Below are 22,815 nucleotides of genomic sequence, written 5' to 3'. Positions count from 1 at the left end.
ATATGCTTTTTTTAAGCAAATTTTGAGGTTTGCAGAGGAGTCTGGGTAAGAAAACTTTGGGGGATCCATGCAAGCCACATCTCCCTGGACTCCTTGGGGTGTCTAGTTTAAAAAACATGTCTGGGTTTGGTAGGTTTCCCTAGATGAAGGCCGCACCCAGGACCAAAAACATAGGTTTCCCCCCCCCCCCCCCCCCAAACACAGGTAGTTTTGTAATATATCATTTTGATGTGTCCACATACGTCTGTGATGTGCCAAACACTAAAATTGTGAAAAGAAATGTACTTGGGTTATGTGAAAAAGACCCCTCACCCACCATCCAAGTTGGTGGAATGCTTCATCATCGGGGTCCCACCTGCGACACCTAGCGTGTCTCAAGTGTGCTGCGACACCTGATTACAGCGGAGCAGGTTTTGTCATTTGTACCACACATACTGGTTGGATTTGGCACAAGGGTGAGTGATGGTTCAGTAGATCAAATTTTATTAACCAGAGATTTCACAAAAGTGAAATGCACTGGTAATAACTGAAAGGCCAAAAAACGGAACCAATGATTCACAGCTCATGAGCTGTAAAGCCACGGCAAGGCACCAACCGCTTTACAGTCCATTCACACACACCTTTCATACATGGCTTGGTTCCTACTTTTGTTTGGATGGATGTTTTATGAATTCATGGTGCCAACATTTTCTATTCTTCTGAGTTATTAAGTAAGATTGAGACACAACTATGATTGGAATAATAGGATTATATCACTGTGAGCGTTATTACGGCTCCAAAAAGAGAATTTGTATCTATTCAATTGTATTTAAATGTATTTATGAAATTTAGAGTTATATATTTGTCAATTGTTATGGTTTTATTATTTTCACTGTCTTGTCTTGTGTGGCATTTTGTTTTTGTGAAATATTTTTATGTGTATGTATTTATAGATTATTTGGATTGGTATTTGTTTACTTCCCTGTACAATATTTGTATATCTGTACAATTTAGATATCTTTGTTTGTTTTTGCATGTACATACATATGTAATAAATATCCTTTTTGAATTTGTTATTGTTTTTTGTTTTGTATATTACTTCCAATAGTATTGAATATTGGTTGTAGCTCATTTTCCTTTTCCTTGTACTCAAGTATTTCTCCCTGGATGGGCGACTTATCATACCAGGGACCCTCAATAGTTCATTTCACACCTTTCATACATGACATGCACAAGACCATTCAAGCCGCCAGCCACGGCCCAGCACATTACAACACTCGCATCGACAGACGGCCCCAATCAAGGGCCCATCACTTTCATACGCCCACATGCCTGATACAGCAATCACACCAGCTAATGAGTGTGTGGACTGGCGTTTGGCTGGCACCGCCAGCCAAGCGCCACCCCACGCACACCCCCAGCCAAGCGCCACCCCAAGCACACCTACAGCCAAGCGGCACCCCACGCACACCGCCATCACTTTTTTTTTTTTTTTTTTTTGTTTATAAACCTCAAAGAAACCACTAACTAATTATAAAATAAGTACAAAACTACAAACACAAAAGCTCTAACTAAATACATGACAGTGATGCCAACCGTGAAACTCAACATATGAAAATATAAAACAGGCAGTTTACGCTCACGGTATTTCCCAAAAGTTTTTCCTTGTGTAGTAACTTCTAAAACAGCTGGGCACACACAGCCCAGGCTTTGAAGGGCATTTGGGGCAGTACATCCGGCTCTCCCTCCAGATTAATCTCCGGGCACATACTCTACATTTCTTTGTGGGCAAGTCTTTTTTGGGAGTGGGAGGAATGTGATCTGGAAAGTGCCGATCTTTCAATCTAGCCACATCCTCCACCACTTCTACTCTAGGAACTCTTGCCTGTTCCACCACAATAAGGCTTTCCATCACTGACTCCTGAAATTTAACAAATGTCATCCTTGACTCAGGTGAACAATCCTTGAATACAATAAAAGCATTAAAACTTGCCAAATGAAATGAATGTAGGGCCAACTTTTTATACCACACGTAAGACTTACGAAGAGCAGTGTAAGGTTCCAACCTCTGATCTACTCTATCAGCACCACCCATGTGCCTATTGTAGTCCAAAATGCACGCAGGTTTGCGCACTTCCGCAACCTGACCCCAAACAGTCACAGGGGAAGTACTCATCATGGATGGTAGACAGCATGTACACATCCCTCCTGTCAAATTTCAGAGCTAGCAGCTCATTATTCCGCAAGGCGCTGCACTGTCCCCTCAAGTTTTTTACAGACAAGCTCCCTTGGATAGCCTTTCCGGTTAGAACGGATTGTGCCACAAGCAACAGTGTCCACTCTAAACAACTCCTTGAACAACTGCACTCCAGTGTAGAAATTATCTACGTACAAATGGTGACCTTTGTTAAACAGTCTTCTACCAAGTTCCCACACAATTGTTTCGCTAACTCCAAAAGTGGCCGGACAACCAGGAGGGTCAATACTGGAATCCCTACCAGTGTAGACCCGGAAATTATACACGTATCCTGTACTGCTTTCTGACAGCATATACAATTTAATCCCATACCGTGCCCTCTTACTAGGAATGTACTGCTTAAAAACTAAACGCCCCTTAAAAAGGACCAAAAACTCGTCCACACTTATCTCTTTGCCTGGAACATAGACCTCTGAAAACCGATCTACAAAATGATCAAGGACAGGCCTAATCTTAAAAAGAAGGTCACAATCAGGGTGATCTCGTGGCAAGGCTAAAGCATTGTCTACAAAATGCAGCATACAAAGAAGCAGCAAATAGCGATTACGTGTCATAGTTGCAGGAAATATAGCCGTTGCAGGTAACTGTGGCTGCTCCATGTTTGGGGCAATCCAGGTGTCAGGTCTTCTAATGGGAAACCCTTCATCCCCAGGCTGCTGCACTCTTGGCACATCAATGTCCTCCTCTACAACAGGGCCCTTTATCTGCACTGAGAGTAGCTTCCTCATCAGAAGAATACTCTTGGACAGAAAACTCACTGCCAGAATCTCTCACTTCCTCCTCTGCCTCAGATGCAGAGTCAGTCTCGTAATCATGGTATGAAGACGACTCAAAGAGCATGCCAACAACCTGCTGAGCGGTCACTCTGCGGCTAACCATGATCCTCACTAACATCAAATGGATTGCCAACAACAACTAGCACTAAAATAAGTAATAAACAAAGTGTAGCTTTATCACAAAGAGTTATGTACTAAAAAAACTATACCACTCACTTGCCTGAAAAAGCTACTCACCAGCAACTACTCTGCACAGACCGAGCAATCACCAATGATATCCCACTAAAAAGAAAAAAGCAAATTAGACTTATGACAACACAAATATCATTGTGCTCAAATCTAAGGACAATTTCACACACAATACTGCATTTAGTACACCACCTACAAACATGTCATTCATGCATGTCAACAATACTCCTTTGGAGTAAATTGCTTTCACTTACCTAAAACATGCAACTATGCAAACCGCAGGACAACTACTGCCAAAACCGCAAGGATCCACAGCAAAGGAAGCAAAAGCTTTGAACTAGAACAAAAAGAAGAAATAAACTGTTCTAATCACAAATACAAATACTTCGCCAGTTGACAAACACCCCACCACCAAGAACTTAGAAATTGTCCCTGGTGCCTAAGTGGATTCTGACCCCCTTGGGGGCAGATGGGCGTAAAATAAATTGGCCGATCTGCCCCCAAGAGGGGCAGAAATGGGCAACAGCTCTGTGCCCCTTTAGGGGGCGACCCTTCCCAAAGGGGGCACCCCCAGTACAAAACAAAAAGGGGAACCAAAAAAATAAATCCCTGGCGTATTGGTGGTTTCTGCCCTCCTTGGGGGCAGATGGGCCTACAAAAATAGGCCCATCTGCATCCAAAGGGGGCAGAGATGGCCAATATGAAATTTCCCCACTTTGGGGTGGGTGACCCTTGCCCAAGGGGTGAACCCTAACACACACCACACAATCCCTGGGGCCTAGTGTGTTTCGACCCCCCCTGTGGGCCAGATCGTCCAAAAACATGGCTGATTCCCCCCCCCCCTTAGAGGGGGGGGGGGGCCGAAACAGGAAAAATAAATTGCCCACCAGGGGAGCGACCCTTGCCCAAGGGGTTGCCCCCAAAATAAACTTACAAAACGAAATCCCTGGTGTCTAGTGGATTTCACCCCCCCCCGGGGGGCAGATCGGCCAAAAAATAGTCGATCTGCCCAGGGGGGGGTGAAATACTAAATAAAATAGCCCCCCAGGGGAGCGACCCTTGCCCAAGTGGTCGCTCCCAAAAAGTAATAAAATAAAAAAATCCCTGGTGTCTAGTGCCCGCGATCGTGGAGCCGGAATCCAGTGAAAATAGGCACAGGGGGAAAGGAAAAACCCTTTCCTTTCCCAGTGTCTGTTTCCCTCCCCCCCCCCCCCCCCCTGCCAAAAAGGGAAGGACTTACCGAAAGGAAGTCAGTCCTCATCCCTCGACGCGCTGGAAGCAAATGGCTGCCAGCGCGTCCCGGCAATACTTGATGACGGGAACCGGTGCCTTGGACGAGATCACCTCGTCCAAGGCACCCTAGGGGTTAAACCTCCTGTTTTCAAGAGTGTTGATTAATATACGCTTTCATAGCCTGCAAATATACATGTTTTGAGAGAGAAAAAATTCCGCCGCTGGTGTGGGGGGAGGGGACCATCCACAACTCTGTATTGATAACTTTCACGAGTAGCATGGCAAAAGCAGTCTTAAGTTTTCCTTGGCCAACCGCTTTCTTACCAACAGTTTCTAAATTATTGCATAAGCAAACCTCAGACTTTAAAAAAAGTACGTTTGCAAGCACAAACTATTTTTTTTTGTATTTGCAAGCCCTGTCAGCAGTGTGTGTTGCTATGACAGCTTTAAACTTTGAGTAATATTTTAAGTCTCTGCTCAGAGTATGCGCTGTCTTGAAAGAGACCTGTTGTATTTACTTTGGTGGCTTCAGCCCGCTGTAGTTTTCCTACTTGCTGGCTTCATCATTGCTCTTATGTTCTTTATCCCCATTTGTCCATAGCATGCATATGTCATTTCTCTTTCTGTGGTGAGCCCTCCCCGAGAGCAGGGACCAGTTACTAATATCCATGCACAGTGGCCATTTTAGGAAATGTTTTAGGGACTACTTTTTTCTTTGGTCAGCCGCGCTTTTCATGACCACTTGTCTTTACATTTGCTCCAAGTGTTTCTCTAAACAGACCTGTAAATCTTGCTTTTATCTGAACACATTGTTGTGCATTCTGGTGTTGCTTGCTAGTCACCCCTCCCTCATCTCTGCTTGCTTTGTGCACAAGCATTCGTGACAAAAGTTTCCCAGCTTTTGTTTACTAGAACACCTATTGGGCGAAAGGAAAGCTAGTCAATCAGCATACATTATTTAACAAATGGTTTAATGAACACGGCGCCTATATCTTAATGGCTGACATGCTCCCCGTGCACACCTTCATTTACTTTGCAGAAATTGGGTCCATGAAAGAAGCTCGCCACGTACGAAAAGCTGTGCATAAAAATGACTAAAATTCAAGAATGTGGGGTCTGATGCCTTTTGAATTAAACAAATCAGTAAACAAAGACAATGCGAATGGATTTTGTATGGTGGGATGCAGACAGGATTAGTGCACTGTCACTAACGTGCAATTCATGTAACATGATTTGCATCCTTTACAACAAACTCTTCCAGTGCTTGGGATGTTCTGCAGTGGGCTCACTAAAACGATTCCTGTGACACAAGTGAACCGCTCCATGTCCTTTGTAAAATTAGCTGGGTCATGCACATGGAATAAAGACTCCAAAGCAGGGTTGTGAAAACTAGAGTGCTGACTTAATAGCAATGACACTGACAATCACTATGCGACGCTCCGTAGTGACATAAAGGCCAACATCCGCTACAGGACCGTTCCTCACCTGAGAACCTGTATATCCATAAAACCGGCTGCAGTGCGGTACACAAATGCACTAACATTGCCAACGCCTACAGCTCTCGGATTGCCAAAACCTATTTGCTTTGCCAATGCATGTTAAATATCCACTGACCCATAAATTACTGGATCTTCATAGACCGAAATCAATATTGCAATGTCCACCACTGCAGTTGAGTATCATATATATTTTTTTTATATATATATATATATGTGGTTTAGTGTGTTTTTTTTTTTTTTTTAAATCAAATGCTGTCTGGTAGATTTATTGCTCGCAGCACCCATCAAAGCTGACCTGTCCCACCAAAAAAAGGGTCCACTAAAATACATAACCTACATGGCTAAAGTACTGCTAAGCAGGGATCGCTCCAGTTTGTGTTGGTAGCATGTGACCTAGTCCTAAAGGAGTGTCCCTTCAGCACTGTAGTCATGTTGTGTGATTTTATATAGTAAACACATTTTTTGACAGAAAAATGAAAATGTCTGCTTTCATGTACATGAAGGATCAAAAGACCAATCTACTTCATTGATCTTACCATATATGGTTTCAGGATCTTTTTTTATATTTACATTCACTTGTGCTTAGCATTAGTATTTTAAATGACCATTGGTGTTATAATTTCTTACTATTCATCCCCGACAAAATGTTCTTCAGTCTCAGTAGCAATTGCTAGTTAATTGTTGATTTCACTATCTATCTTTTTTTTAAATTTGGTTTTAGAAAAAAAACATAAAAGCACAAATCATTACAAAATAAATTTGTCTTAAAACCCCCCCAGTCGTAGGCTAAAACTCATACACAATTAGTCCTCAACCATTCATAATCATGTTACATATAAAATCAATAAAATACATTCATGTGCATTGCTTGAATGAAGTCCACAACAGGTAAAACTGTACATAAAGTGACTAAGTGCATAAGGTGCTAAAACACTGAGTAAAATCACACAACAAACGGAGATAAAAGAAAAAATATGTGGCCTGGTCTGCCCTCTTAGTTATGGTTGGGTGTGCACAAGACTGTGACCATATCCTCATTCTCTCCCCAACAAGTCTGCGCTGTTTAACTATGGTAGCAATAAATCTGTAAATTGTGTAGCACGCCATATCAGTTTGAAACAGACGGAGATACTCCCTTGCCAAGTTACACTCTCTGATGATCATATTCCTCAATAAGGGCTTTAAGTTACTTGAGAATAGTATTATCAGGTCCCTATATAGTTTGCAGAAAAAGAGCGAATGCAGCTGAGATTGGGAAGTTGATGAGTCGCAAGGGCATGTTATTAGGTGTCTACTACAGGGATGTGGAATTTAATAAAATATATACTTGTCCGTTGGACAGGCTACTTCATAAATCTACTTGTCCTGTAAAATAAAATGTACTTCTTCCTTTGGTGCCATGTAGTGCTGCAACAAATTATGGCAGCAATCAGCTAATTCTATAATAGGGCTTGAATGCTAGCAATTTCTTTAGTTTGCCACTTTTTTACAGATCTACATACTGAGGCTGGAGTTGGTGCTAATCAAAAGTTCCAGGGTTGTAATGCGATTTTGAGTCTGTGGAAACCTAATAACTTGCATGTTTTAAGAGTTTTCACCAGTTCTTCTCTAATCTTTTCCAATACTGAGAGAAGTTGGGAATTTACTCCTGACCATGGGCAAAAGTATAACTTCTTCCAGGATTAAAAAAAAAATAGTGGTTCGAGGGAAAGTGAACTTGTAAACGCTCAACAAATGTTCACATGAGTAAATCTACATACGCCTATTTACTCGTGCTACAATGTAGTTCACAAATATTTTCTAGGAGTAAGATTTCCTGGTCTACTTCTGTAAATTCTTGTGAATTCAGGAACGTCATAAATCTGTACTAAAGCAGCAACATATACCATAAGTGCACTTTTGTGACTTTCTTTAATAATTTTACCCATAAGTAGGTCTGCCTTTTTTTACCAAGACCTTTTTGTTTTTATTAAAATTCTATCTCTCTCTGAGTGATAGCAACCTGCTGTTTCATAAGGGGCAAATTGGCACACAAAGTAATTTTATTTAGTGCCAGGAACTACCATGGGAATATTATGCCAATTTTTGTTACAGTAGGGAGGGTGGGCAGCTCCCACAACAATCAAGTTTTACAAAAGCCATGTCAAAACAAGACTTGCATCGACAAAGCCATTAGCGGGGACACTGGAATTATGCATCAAGAGTCAAATTATGCAGCAGGGTTGAGTAAATATTGCGGCAACAAGAGACAAATTATGTTGCATAATGTGGCACAATTTGTATAGTATTACTTCATTATTTTGTCATTTTTAGGTCGAGCGTTCGGCCTGCTATATACTTTTAAGTATCCTATAGAGTGAGTTCCAGCGTTCATTTGTTAGTTGCAGTGTCCTTCAAAAATCCTTGCTTGCTAGTGGTCAGTTCTGCCTCTTTGTCCTGCCTTTTTTCACTTTGGGAGCAGCACAAAGTACTGTGTATTTACTCTATGTCCTGTTATCTCTTCTGTAAGGGACTTTTTTTTGGCCTGTTTCACCTCACTCCTCCCCACTGAAGAACCGGGAAAGGCAGGCTCACCTCTCCCAGCGGTGGAGGGGACACCCTAAGCCTTCAGGGTCTCTTACCAGCAAAGAACACAACAGGCGGAGTCACGGCTGATGAGGAAGAGAAAAGTTTTATTATTAAAACAGATAATAGCTCGAGCTGAGCACAGTGTCCCAGGACAGTCTGAATGACTTTCCTACGGAGGCTGGCTGCTTCATTCTGCAGCGTACAATCTTATATAGTTAAGCTGCCCCCCTTCAGCCAGGAAGCCACCCCTCCATATCTGGTGAACACAAAAGCTTCAAACAGTTCTCCTTTTAACCCGAGAGCATCCTGCTGACGTACATACATTTGATTAGTCTTTCCTGCTTGTACTCCCACTGTCTCGGGAGTATCCTGCTAATACACGGCAAAGTGACAGTTCATTTGTCAAATGTCAGTCTTATCACAGTTGGTTTGATAATTTACGAGGATATCCCTTGCAGGAGGCCCCTGGAATGCGGTGGGAAGAGGTACAGTTCTGTTCGTACACAATGATAAGAAGGATGCAGCTGTGGCTCGGTATTCTGAAAGTCAGCTTGGTTAGATAAGTGGAGAGGCCCAGAGAAGGAAATGGTTTTAGACAAAAACTGAGTTCACAAGTCAACTTACACAGTTTAAATGAAGAGTCAGCTTTGTCGAGCACATGGCAATATTAATGGAATACGCAGAAATAAAGTCTGAGGCAAATACATCTCGGATTATTATTTAACAATCCCTCCTTTTGCCATTGCGAGGCAAATTTCTGTTCAGTTCACTTCTATCTTTAGAAGCTCATCAATTTGTTGTTGAAGCATTAGTCGCTCAGTATTCTCTTTGATATTGGTGGGTTTGGGTGTTAACATCGAAGTACAGACCCCACACAATGCAGGACCACATTGTACGCATAGACAGCATGTGAAAAATGTGGCAGCTATGATAGCCAGGAATATCAAAACCTTCCAACCCCAGGAGACCAACACCTGCCACAGACCTGAAGTCCAAGACCAAGGCGTACCGTTGTCCTCATGTATAACCGATGCTATTTTATGTAATCTTGAAATGGCTGCAAATACTGAGGGTGAATTATCTGGTATATAAACGCAGCAGCTGGCCCCTATGATGCGACAAGCTCCACCCCTATCTGCTAATATGACGTCAAGCACCATTCTGTTCTGAAGAGCTACCATCCTGGTAGCTTGGAGTTCTGCGGTGTTATTGGCAAGTGCTCCAGCTGTTTCATTTATCGTAGCCTCCAAGACTCGCGTTAGTCGTCGTATTTGCAGACTGTTCACCGAGGGCCCCCAAAAGGGTAGCAGTCCTTTTGTTATATCCATGAACAGCTGTGCGGAAGTGTCTGTTTGGTCTACAGTATCTCTTCTTTGTCGATGATACGTAGGTGGCTTGTTGAACGTTGGTGGGAGAAGGAAGGCAATATAGCAAATGCCGCTCCAGCCAGGTGTAGGCCTTACTCCCACATACAAAGTATAGTCCTGTAGGTGCATTGAGGTAAGGGGTGGAGGTGTTGTACGTGATGGTCGCATTACAGACACTGACTCCGACAGGTATGCGTCCTTGTCCGCAGATACAGAGCGGGGCCTGCCGAGGTCTGATAGATATTGTTTTTGGTTTCATGGAGACCGGACCAAATGTATATTCCATGAGTGGATAGCGGGGCAAGGTCATGATCCTACGCATTGTTGGGGAATCCGTACAATTGCACGCGATGTGTATCTTGGCTTGAAACTGAAGGATAAAGTCTTCAAAGAGTGTGTTGTTCGTTATGATACCGGGTCGTCTCACAGGCCTAGAACCGGGTAGGGGGGTCTGTATTGAAACATTGGACATTAAGGAACAAGTGTAGGCAGCCGTTACAGGAAAGACTGGAAACTGAAATGCATGAGCAGCCGTGTGAGGAAAATGACCACAAACCCAACAGTCTGTCAAGTTTGTAACAAGTTGATGTTGATGTAGCATCTGGATGAACGTATTATTGTCATATTCTTGTCTCCTGGCATGTATCTCAGGTGGTAGAGATACATGTGTATGCATGGGCGCAGACGTTGGTGCAGGAGGCTATCTTTTCTCTGTAGCAGTGTGGATGGTCCAGCCAATGCACGCTAATATGACAAGAAGCACTACAATTACCGCCAGACACGTTGTACGTGGACCAAACTATTTTTTTAAATGTTTAATTTTTCTCAGTTTCTGTCTCTGTACGCTCTTCTCGTAATCTGAATACATAGTCCTTTTCCTTTCTTAAGTCTGCTCTTCTCACTGGCAGTGGTCACTATCAAATTCAGTTATTCAGTACCTGCGTGCAACCCAGCCTCCCCTAGGTGCTGCCCGTGACTGGTGGTTGCTCCACCGGTGGGTGATTCCAGCAGTCCTATTGACACTCTCTGGTCCGCCACACCGGACAAAATCACGGCCCTGCAGCGAATGTTTGGCTGGATGCAACAGGTAAACGATGAATCATCTATTCAATGTTGGTGACGTTTGCGGAGGTCATATCTCGCAGAACCAGGCTCAGTCTGATCCGGAAACAAGGGAACAACTGGAACACCTTCAGGTGTCGCTCCCCGAAGGACCGAATCACTCTCCTCCTGGGTGGCTGTCCACTCTATCTGCGCGTCACTGAAAGGAACAAAAGTGGGTACTTTCTCGCATTCGTCGTCACCTTGACCCTCTTTCACCCACTGATCGTATGGTAAGGGCAAAGGTACCCTTTTGCAGTGTGAAGCGTGGATCCAATTCTTTGCTCCCTCGACTTTCACAGCAGTCCTGGTAGCAAGGAGTACTTGGCGGGGGCCTTTCCACCGGGGCTTGAGGCTCTTTTTGCGCTGGAAATTCTTGGTGAGGACCCAGTCACCGGGCTCGATACAGTGGCCTGGAGTAAGAGGTAATGGTGGCAGAATATCCTTCACCTGCTGATGAATGAGACGTAAAGAGTTAGTGAGTTCATTGAGGTAATCCATCAATACAGGGTATGGTAAATCTGAGTATTTCTTTGGCCTTGGAACTCCCCACACATTAGCCGGTCTCCCCATGACCACTTCATATGGCGAGAGACCTGACTTGGAATGTGGTGTAGCCCGAAGTGACAACAGGGCCAGGGGGAGAGCATCAGGCCACGATATGCCTTTGTCAGCACATATTTTGGACAACTTCAATTTGAGTGAACCATTATATTTCTCAACTAGTCCTGCAGCTTGTGGATGGTTGGCAGCATTGAATTTCTGTCTAATTCCCAATCCTTCACACACCTTTTTCATCACCTGACCTGTAAAATGGCTGCCATTGTCTGACCATGCAATTCGAGGCATTCCAAACCGGGGAAAAAACTCTTTCAAGAGTACCTTAGCAGTTGTGAGGGCTGTGTTGTCCCTTGTAGGATAGGCTTCTACCCATTTGCTAAACATGCAGACGACCACCAATACATACTTCAAATTGTTACATCTTTCCATTTCGATGTAATCCATCTGTATAGCTTCAAATGGGTAATCAGGGGGCGCGAAATGGCCGGGAGGTACTTTAATGCCCTTGCCAGGATTGTGTTGCATGCAAATCATACAGTGTTTAACCAACTTCTCAGCTGCCTTTGGAATATTTTTGTTGTACCAGACAGGGGCAAGAAGTTTGCATATCCCTGCTGGACTGATGTGTGCTGGACCATGAGCCATTGTCACTACAGGAAGGACATACCCATCAGGAAGCATCCATCTCTGGGCTTCTGACAAGTCTGTCCAACACCCTGTTTCTTCATTAAACCTCGCGTGTGTCTCCTTCCATGATGCCAATTCAACTTCCGTCGCTTCTGCCTGTATGCTTTTCACACTCTCTACCGTGTCCTCAAACATTCCGTTATCTGGGACCCATCTGGCTGGTCCCGCTACATACATCTTGCTTTTCTTCTGACGTGCTGTTTCCTTCGCTACCTGATCTGCAAAGGCGTTCCCTTTTCCTACGTGATCAGTGATCTTTCTGTGTGCGCTGCATTTCACAATGGCCATGGTCCGTGGCAGGGCTAGAACGGAGAGCAGTCTGTGTATTAACCCCCCATGTTGTATGTGAGTGCCGTGTGATGTGAGAGAGCCTCTTTCCGCCCACAATCTGCCAAAATTGTGTGCCACTCCAAACGCGTATTGACTGTCAGTGTAGATATTGACATCTAAATCTGTGCTTATTTCACAGGCTCTAATCAGTGCCACTAACTCAGCCGCTTGTGCTGAATTATGTGGTATCCGACGTGCTTCAACTACTGCCGTTAGTGTTGTGATAGCATATGCAGCTGATGTAGTGCCATCAGGTAATTTGAGACATGAACCATCAATGTACAAGGTGCCTTGGGGGTTACTTAGAGGCGTGTCTTGCAGATCTACCCTTCCTTTCGTTTCCTCCTCTGTCCTGATAATGCAGTCATGTATATCAGTATGTGTATCTTCAGAGCTTTCAGTCAGGGGTAATAACGTTGCGGGATTCAAGGTAGTGCATCTTTTGATGGTGATGTGACTGGCAAGGAGTGTTAACTCATAACTGGTCAGGCGGGCATTTGTAAGGTGTTGTGTCTTAGTTTTGTTAAGTAGGGCATCAACGGCATGTGGGACCAACAATAATAATGAAGTATCCATAACTATTCCAGCTGATTGGCGCACTGCTACTGCGGCTGCAGCTACAGCCCGTAGGCAGCTTGGAAGAGCCCTGGCAACAGGATCCAGAAGGGCTGAAAAATAAGCACATGGTCGCTGTTTGCCACCATGTTCTTGTGTCGGGACTGAGAGAGAGCAACCGTTATGTTCACTTACAAACAATGTAAAGGGCTTATGATAGTCAGGCATGCCTAACACAGGGGCTGAACAGAGAGCGTCCTTCAAATCTTCAAAGCTGGACTGGCATTCAGTATTCCAGACAACGGTGTCAGGGCAGTCTTTGTGGGTGAGTGCTAAGAAGGGCTTGATAAGGAGAGAAAAATTAGGTATCCATTGGCGGCAAAAAGATGTGATGCCAATGAATCCCCTGACCTCCCTCTGTGTTGTGGGGACAGGTATATTGCGTATGGCTTGTACCCGGGCTGGGGTAAGTGTACGTCCCTCCTTCGACAGCAGGTGACCAAGATAGGTAACCTGCTGTTGACAATACTGTAATTTAGTGAGGGATACTTTGTGATGGTGTTGGGATAGATGAGTGAGAAGTGCAACTGTGTCTTTTTTGCAATTTTCTTGGGAGTCAGAAGCAATAAGGAGATCATCAACATATTGTACCAGGGCGGAACCAGCGGGGAATTGAAAGGAATCCAACTGTCCCTTGAGCACCTGGCTAAAAACACTGGGTGATTCCGTGTACCCCTGAGGTGCGCGACAGAACTGGAAACTGCGACCGCCCAGGGAGAATCCAAAAATGTGTCTGCTGTCCGGGTGGATGGGTATGCTGAAGAATGCATTCTTGAGATCAATTACAGAGAACCAGGTAGCAGTGGAGGGTATCATTGTTAGGAGGGTGGTAATGTCGGGTACAACAGGGAATTTGGGCTCCACTACTTTATTAACTGCTCGAAGGTCAAGCACAAAGCGTAGGCTGGGCTGATAGGAAGAATCAGCGGACTTTTTGAGTACTGGGAGTATGGGGCTGTTACATGTATTACCTCTGGTCTCTTCAACAACCCCTTTATCAATCAGCTGCAATATAATGTCCTTGAGGGCCTGTTCAGTGTGATGTGGTAACTTGTACTGTGGCAGACGGGGAAGTAGTGCATGCTCTTTTAACTTGATGGAGAACGGGGGAATATCAAGGCAGCCCACATCTTCATTGTTTGAAGCCCAAAGTGTAGCGGGGAGCATCTCTAGCTCAGGCGGGAGTGGTAACGCTATGAACTGGGTGGGTGTCACGTGAGGACCCATGGTGACGTACACTCCATCAGGGGAACAATATATAGTGGCGTGTAATCTTTTCAGTAAATCGAGACCTAGCAAATTTTCACTACAACCAGAGGTAAGTATTAGAGGAGAATCAACAGTGTAGAGACCAATTGTGAGTTCCAGTGGCTTGGATACGGGGCTAACCACTGGGACGCCTGAGAATCCTACAGACACATTAGTATTGCTGGACAAAGGGACCCCAGGGACCGCATCCTTCATAACAGAACTCTTAGTGGCTCCAGTGTCAATTAAAAAATTCTTAGAAGTACCATCTAGTTGTACTTCTACATGTGGGCCATTCTGTTTAACTGGGATTGGGACGGGTCCTATCCTCCCTTGTCCTAAGCTGTCCTAGCAAGAATAGAAGCCCTGACCTTCTTCCGGATCATAATTATCATTATAATACTGGCGTTGGGCAGAACTATTGTCAAAGTAATTTTCAGCGGCTGCTATATTTTGCTGTTGATGGGCTCTATTAGGTCCCTGCTGTGGGGGACCTCCCCGTCCTCTACCTCGGGGTGCCCCGCGGGGCGCTCCTCTACCTCTTGTCTGGGGCGCAAACCCACTTTTATTCGGGCAATCATTCTTCCAATGACCCTCTTCTTTACAATAGGCACACTGGTGATAGCCCAGAGAAAAGCGAGGCTGGTAACTGTTGGGGGTATTATTTTGGTACTGGGGTCCACGGGGAATTGACCTATTTTGGGGGTATGCTTGTTGCACTAAAACTTTTGTTTTTAACTCTTTTGTCTGTTTGTCTTTCTTGTCCTTCTCTTCATGAACCCTATTTTCGTAATATTGGGCCATGGTGAGGATCTGGGAAGGAGTACTGGTTGACCAGGTACTCTCAGCCAACCGTATTTTCAAGGCTACTTCAGGTGACATGCAGTTTACAAATTTATCTACAAACAGCCGCATACCACCTTCAGTAGAGGCATCTTGTCCACTAAAGTCAGTGTATGCTCTTTCAAACCGAGAGAAGAAGTCAGCTGTGTGTTCGTCTTTCTTTTGTTTACATGTATCTATTCTATCCCAGTCCACTAATCGCGGGGGCAAGGACTTCTGTATTAGCGTGAGGAGTCTGTCAGGGAGAGCTACTATTAAGGCTCCCGGCTTGTCACCAGGCTTCCTGTCTTGGTCCTCGTGGTCCAGTTGATCCCAGGTACCGCCTAGTTCAACAGGATAGTCTTTCTGTATGATAGTCTTCCAGATATCCTGTGGTACAAGGGTACCAAACAACATTTTAATGTCCATGAGAGTCAATATTTGTGGACTTATTATTTGGGAAAATTCTTTATACTGTAGAAGCCAGCAGGATTCTTGCGTGGGTCAGGCAAGTGGGCTTTTAGCGCTAGGACCTCTGTTCTATCCCATTGCTGGTACACAAATTGTTGTTTCCAGTGAGCGGGCACTGCTGCGGCACCCTCTCCTGTGGCTGGAACGTAGCTGGGTGGGACTTCCCTTAAGGGGTGCTGTGTTGTGTGGGTGGAAGGACTGCGTGAGGGACTGGCTGAACCTTTTTTCTCATCCCTATTCTGGTGATAGGTCTTCCTATAACTCAATAGTTGACGGAGGTAGTCCTTAAGGTCCTTTCCCTGATGATAGCCTGTGGCTACCTCCTGTTTAATTCTAAGTATTTGTAAGGGGGGGGGTTGCTATCTAAATTTTCGTCCCATTTTTCCATTAGTATCTCACACATACGTTGTATGTCTACCATATGTCATATAGTATATACCATTTACCATAGACATGGTAAACATAAACCAACAGCAGAGGGGGGCTTTTCCAGGGCCAGCTCACCCTCGTTCTCTTCCTTTTGTTATTTTCAGTCTGTGTGGCAATAAAAGTCCAGTCAGTAATTTGCAACGCTGTGAGCTCTAACTCGAGCAAACCTGAGACTATTGCATTCCAAATGCTTGTTTTAAACTTGGTAACACTCTCTGGTTCGTGGTTGCACCTCATTAGTACAGGCTCAATGTCCAAATATATCCATAAGCAATAGAAAAGTGACCAATATAGCTTTCCAAAGAGTGTTCCAGTGAGTGGCATTTTTAGTAACCTACGAACTGTTTGAGCTGGAAATAAAACATTTTCTTGTTATAATCTGCAGATTATGCGGCAGATGATGGATTATGTGGCAAAGGTGGTAAATCTATAATTATTCAAAAAATCGCCGCGGCCACACAATTGCAGAACTCCAGTGGCCTTGGCTATAAGACTGACCACCAATAGCAGACCTATTGGCTTTGCCCATGCTTGTTTATTTCCATGTTTCCCATAATCTTGTTGAAACTGGTTACACTGATTTTTCCATTATGAATATTTTTTGGGAAATACTGCCATGCATCAACACATTTTACTAAATGATGCTGCAAAGAAATGGAACCTAAAATTTCACAGTAATTTTGCAAAACATTTATTTTCCTAGTTGCATTTTGTTAAACATTATTTTAAAATCAAAGAATTATCAATCTTGCTTTTGAAGCTTCTGTAAATATTTGCATCTAATCATAGAGAATTCTGGGAGCATTATACATAGCCTCATGTTGGTAACTTTTCAAACGCATGTGTACATTTTTTTTAATTTCTTTTTTCTGGAACCACTGTCAGTAGTGCAGTTTGAGTTTACAACATTTCACAGCACTCACACTACTTAAAAAAGAAAAAAAAAAAGGCTTTGCATTAATGAACCATAAATACAAGCTCAAACAGCATTAACATGTGGACACAAGTATTACCTCAGCTGCAGACAGTCCCATTCCCTGCTTTATAATGTAAACTGGCATCCAAAGGGTTTGTGCTGCAGGGAGTTGGACCTACTTGTCTCAAGGACAAAATAAGCATGAAAACTTGTTGCCTTTGACACCAAATAATATGGCCGATTGAAAGCTTCACTTGTCACTGAAGTGTTAGACGATTGATACTCTGCAAGTTTTCATACAAGTCCAACCTACCAATAGCCTGCAGACCTTATTTTATATGCATCAGCCATTTGATAGTCGGAACTTTTGGCAGTTTTTGTGTGTTTTATTTATTTATTTATTTATTTATTTTTTGGGTTTTTTTTTTTATTTTTTTAAGCAATCGCCATTTTGCTAAGCGCAACTTTGGGTTGAGACCAGACTGAAAGTTATTAAAAAAAAAAATAGGTGCTTGCCTTGAAATGTCTCCTGCATATTGGAACCCTACCTTCTCATGACTTAATAAAGTTGGTACACTTTTAGGAAGTGATAGAAGTCTTCGCATGAATCTGTTTTCAATTACCTGGGTTTGTGAGTTATCCGTATACCTCTGCACCATCAGAAGCAATCCGTATAGATCATGCCTTATAGATTATGATTGCTGTATCAAGTGGCATGGATCCTAATTTGATGGTAAATGTGAACGGTGTTGGATATAGTCTGTTCGAATTGTGGTGTTTTCACGCTCAATAGGTGCTTGCAGAAGCTGGTGTTATCAAAGGGAACCCCAGGTGGTAAAGGTAGGTACATGCTGAAGTGAGGTGCCGCCTATGTGAAGGGGAGTACTCTTGCTCAGAGGGTGGCCGCACATCATGGACCATTTTTTTTTTTTTTCTTCGTTGATAAACCCAAATTAGACCTAAAAGCCACAAATCTATCTAACAACCTCCGGGATCCCTGCCCTGTCTTGCCCGAAGTCTTCGGCATACCTTGAAACTGCTGTCATTCTTGTCCCAACCCTGGGTTAAATCAACTTCAGCCTCAATCAGATAATTGTCAATGTTTATGTAGAAACTAAAAAAGAAAGGGGACCTGCACCCACCCCTGCCTGATGTTTGGGGGTGATGTGGTGGGGGTTATGTGGGGTGGTGGTAGGTAAGGGGGGTGATTTTGGGGGGGGGGGGGGGGTGTGTCACAGACCGTATTATGGAGTACATTCACCAGGATGAGAGCCCAAAAAGGGAATTATTTTTAAAACAGTGAATGGGGACCCTGTCTGGTGCCAGTGGAACACCTTTCCATCGCAGTTTTTACCTCGTTGAGTGAGACTATTAGCTTGTCAGTTTCCAGGACTGGTTGCCTCCTCCGAGTTACTGCTAGTGATACACGCCAAATGATGGGAGTCGTATGTACTGCTAAAATAGTTAGGTCATGGGTTTATTCATGATATACGTTACTTGAAACCTTAGCGGAGCATGAATATAATAAAGCACTGTTGTCTCATTGTTTAGGTGGATCTGTACAGCGAGATGGCTACCAAGCACTTGGCAAAGTAAGTAATGTAGATCAGCTTCCTGAGTATACTTTTGAAGTTGTCAACTACAAGCACTCTCGTATTGAAGTTTTCCCCATTCCACAAGTCAATCGATGACCTTTACCTTAACACAGAGAGCATGTAAAATGACTTTAAACTGATTGTTAGCAACTACTTTCATTATCGATTAACTACACTGTGTATTAAATAAATTATATGAATATTGCATGTTTTATGTTCAGTGTGATATATTTTTTTTCTGCACCACAATTGCATTGCAACTTGAGTTCTTAAAGTGTTCAACCCTTCAGAGCGAGATCAATAATTTCCTAGGACCAGGCACTTTTTGATGCAGTTGGGTGGCTAAAGGCAACAGGAACCGATTCTAATGCACGTAAGCAGCGTCGATCTTCAGCCGTGCTTGTGGCTGTACCCAGACGAGCAGTGGTTGGCTGCTTCTGCCCTTGCCACCTAGTGGGATCTTTCGTCCTCTACTCTGGCCGACTTGCAAGACTGATCAGGGTGGGCGGAGAGAGTGAGTGCCGTGCCCATCCCCTGCGACTACACAACTACAGAGGACTGGGCCTGTGCCAAGGGAAGACCGGAGCTGAGTTGCTGACCCTACCTGTGGAAAAGGACTGCATAAATGCAATGGTGACAGCTGTGCTCTGGGGGTGGGAAGATTGCCCGATTAGGGGCATAGAGACCCGAATCCCTGCGACAACTGGCCCCCTTCACTCTACAGGCCCCGATCTGGGAAAGGGTCGCTAGCCAGCGAGGCCTAGTGTGGTCTTTGGGGCCTTGAATCCGGATATTAGACCCCTTGTGTGGCCCTGTGCCGAGGGGAGCATTGAACGCCACACTGAGCAGTGGGGACGACCCGGCTGTGCAACTGCAGAGGACTTGGGGAATTGAGGACTGGGTATCCAGGCTTAATTAGTCCAATCAGATGATGAGGAAAGACGAGGCGATGCCCCGGCCCAGGGGAAAATAGACATTCACCCACCCAGTGGACAAAAAGGAGGGCGGCACGGACAGTCCCCAACAACCTACTACCGTTGCAGACTCCACGGCTTCCACACTTCAAGCTGTTCACGAATCCTGATCATCCCTTGTGGGCAAAATAGGGGAACTCTGCCCATGATCTCTCTTCTGAGCCAGGACTTTTGCCACACTGTCAAGAGGGTCACAGACCGGAAGAAAGGCTGGCGGCAGTGGAGGATGAGTCACGGGTCTCACCAGATGCAGTGGTGGCCCTCCAGTGTAGTCATCCTCTTGGAGGCCGAGCCAAAGACACCGGGGTGGTTGGTTTTGTTGAAATAACATCTGCATCGCGTGGGTTCCAGAGGACACAGAGGGGCCCTGGACCACGACCTTGATAATAGACTGGCCCCGATCCTGGGCTCCCCGTGATGCTCTGTCTGCCTATTTTGTGGTGGAGTGGGCTCATTGGTGCCTTGCGGTCGAACGGCTCCGGGGTGTGCACAACAGAGACCAATGATTGCGAGGCTCTTGAAGTTTACAGGGATGCCATTCTCTGGGAGGCCCGCTCGACTGGCAAACTGAAGTGTGGCATTGCAGAGTCATGCTTTTCCCAGAGTACATCTTAAAAGTACAACAACAGCGCTGCATGTTCTTTGCAGTCAGCCATGCAGGTCAAACATATGCTGCAATTCCCAGCCCACTTCAAAGTCCTACATGACCAACGCACCTTCTTCTTTGACACTCCTTAAAGTGCATGGCCTGGGTGGAGGAACGCCCAAACTTTTGTCCAGTTGCTTCCAGGTTGGGGACTTTCTCCTCCCACGCCCCAGAGTGCCGCATGAACTGGTGTCGGCCCTCATGATCCGGACACACAAGCTTTTAGACACGGCCATGCTGAGCTAGGAACACTTGCAGGAGTGGGTACACGAAATTGAGGACAAGGCGGGCAAATTACTGTTGTGGCGGTGGCCTCGAGGCCATATAGTTTGGTGAGGGAGTTACAGTCCATAGAGGGTGACCCCTTAAGAAAGGCTTATCTCCTAGCAAGAGACTTTGTGCTTCATGTTCGTTCCCTCTATGCCTGCTGGGTGCCCTTTGACCCGGAATGGGGTAATCCCTTCATACACGACCTGCCTGTCCGTAGAGTCAGCACAGAGGAGAATGTTGATCTAGCTCAGCCACTCGCAGCTAAAGAGATTCAACATGAACTATCCCCCGAACCCAGTGGGTTCCCAATAAAACTTGGCAAGCAATACTCCTCCCTGCTGATTTCCCCACCTCCCAGCATTATACGAGGACATATACGAGTAAGGGTAGTTCCAGCAGAATATTTGGGATGCTACCATAATAGTGATTCTAAAACCAGGGAAGTCCCCAAAATAATGTGGATCCTAATGCCTTTTCTTGCTTTAATAATCTTGTGGTGAAACTCCTCAAAGGTCGAAGCTACACTGTTGACTGTGGTAATGGATTCTGTGGCCAACCCTGGCCAGAATGGCTTCATGCTGAGACTGAGCACTAGGCATTGCCTTCTGCAATTACACATAGCCCTGGCCTGCTCGGAGGAACTCCAAAAGGACATGGCGCTACTCCTAGTAGACATAAAATGGGTGTTTGACTGTGTGCATTGGCCCGAGGTTTAGGAAATGACTCGCTTTTGTATACTGATCTATGGGCTGAGTCAGAGTAAATGTAGCACTAGCATAAAAATGCCCCATAGAACAGGAAACGAGACGAGGGTGCCCTCTTTTTCTTCTGCTGCTCACTCTTGTGATAGTTCCTCGTGCATCTTTCTAGGGTAGATGCCAGATTAGATGGTCTATTGTGGAGTGAGGGAATGGAGGATCGCTTCTTCCTGTATGCCGACTAAATGCTCCTTTTCCTTTAGCAGCCAGGGGAGATGATTCCGTGGCTTTTGGAGATTTTAGAAGTCTAAGAGGACGCCTCAGGGTGAACTGGGGGAAATCGACTCTGGTACCCTTGCGAGGCATGCAGGACAGGGGATTAGTGGACCCCTGTGTCTGTGTAGCAATAGACCGGTTCTGCTACCAAGGCACAACAGTGGCCTTTTCAGATAAGCACTACTGGGACACGAACATCGCTCCCTTATTGGCCAGGGCGAAGAGGGACATGAGTGGGTGTGATTACCTCTCTCAATCGCAGACAGAGGAGTCCTCTTCATGATGCTGGCCCTCCCACTGATTCCTGTATGTCCAGCAGCATTACCCACACCCACTGCCACTCGCTTTATTCACAGACCTGCAGCCGCAAATGACCAGCTTGCTGTAGGCTTGCAAATCTCCTTTGTCAAATGCAGGCCTTCTCCATACTAGGTGGCCTTAGGTGGGTGAATGCCTGACTGAACCACTGGGCGTCCCAGCTTGTAGTTCCGCGCAAACAGAAATAACCCGGCCCACAGACTAGAATTGGAACTCCTGAACACCCCACCCCAGTCTGCTTCTGCTTGTGTATGGCAGGACTTCCATCCCCGATCATTGCCACCTATCTCCCGGTCCCCCATCCCTTGTTGGTATTTATCCCTTTGACACATTAAATGGTAAAGTACACTTACTAGGACAACACCCTCTGACCCAGGACGCAGCTGTCCGAGCTTGCTTGCTTGCTTGACAGGCCAGACTTCACACTTGGGACCTCATAAGCATATCCACACTGGGGGATGGTGCACATGAAATCCTTCCAGGAACCTACTGCAGAGTTAGGCCTGCACTCCTCACAATTGTACAAGTACTTCCAACTGCATCACGCAGTCGACAAATACAAGCCTAGAGTAGACGCTGTCTCAGAATACAGCCCTCCTGACTGCAGACTGATCACGGATGGACTGGGGAGGGGTGGCATTTCACACCTATGTAATACCCTAGTGACTAACACACAGACCCCTTGCATACTCGGAGAGCCTGCTGGGAAGCAGACGTGGTAACTGTAGATGACGAGCAGTGGGTGGAGGCGAAGATGGCTGCCCGTGAACTGGCTACCTTCATGTACTTGAGTTTGAGTCGGGTATTTTCATAGTCTAGATTACTCCCCAGAGAGGCTCTGGCGCATGGTGAGAGCACCTGGACCGGAGTTCCTGCCCGGCTCACTCTACCATGTCCTATGAGCATGTCCAGTGGCTCGGGACTTTGAGGGGAGATTAACAGTAGGATTGGGTGAGTGGTCGGCCGCAGTTGAGCACTAGACCCAAAATC

At 45.2% G+C, this 22,815-nt stretch overlaps 1 protein-coding gene across 2 annotated transcripts in view; it reads left to right on the top strand.

The window, feature by feature from the left end:
- ERI2 (ERI1 exoribonuclease family member 2) overlaps positions 1–22,815 on the top strand; it is a 71,651-nt gene that overhangs the window by 18,391 nt on the left and 30,445 nt on the right. For both annotated transcript variants that reach the window (XM_069210279.1, XM_069210280.1), the window contains exon 2: positions 18,600–18,640. In XM_069210279.1, coding sequence (XP_069066380.1) covers positions 18,618–18,640 — 23 coding nt within the window. In that variant the 5' untranslated portion in view covers positions 18,600–18,617. The remainder of the gene's footprint in view (positions 1–18,599; positions 18,641–22,815) is intronic.

The sequence above is a fragment of the Pleurodeles waltl genome, chromosome 10 (genome assembly GCF_031143425.1).
Source record: "Pleurodeles waltl isolate 20211129_DDA chromosome 10, aPleWal1.hap1.20221129, whole genome shotgun sequence".
Classification (NCBI taxonomy): Eukaryota; Metazoa; Chordata; class Amphibia; order Caudata; family Salamandridae; genus Pleurodeles; species Pleurodeles waltl.
The sequence above is the reverse complement of the archived record's forward strand: the minus strand, read 5'-3'. Positions and strand labels throughout refer to the sequence as shown.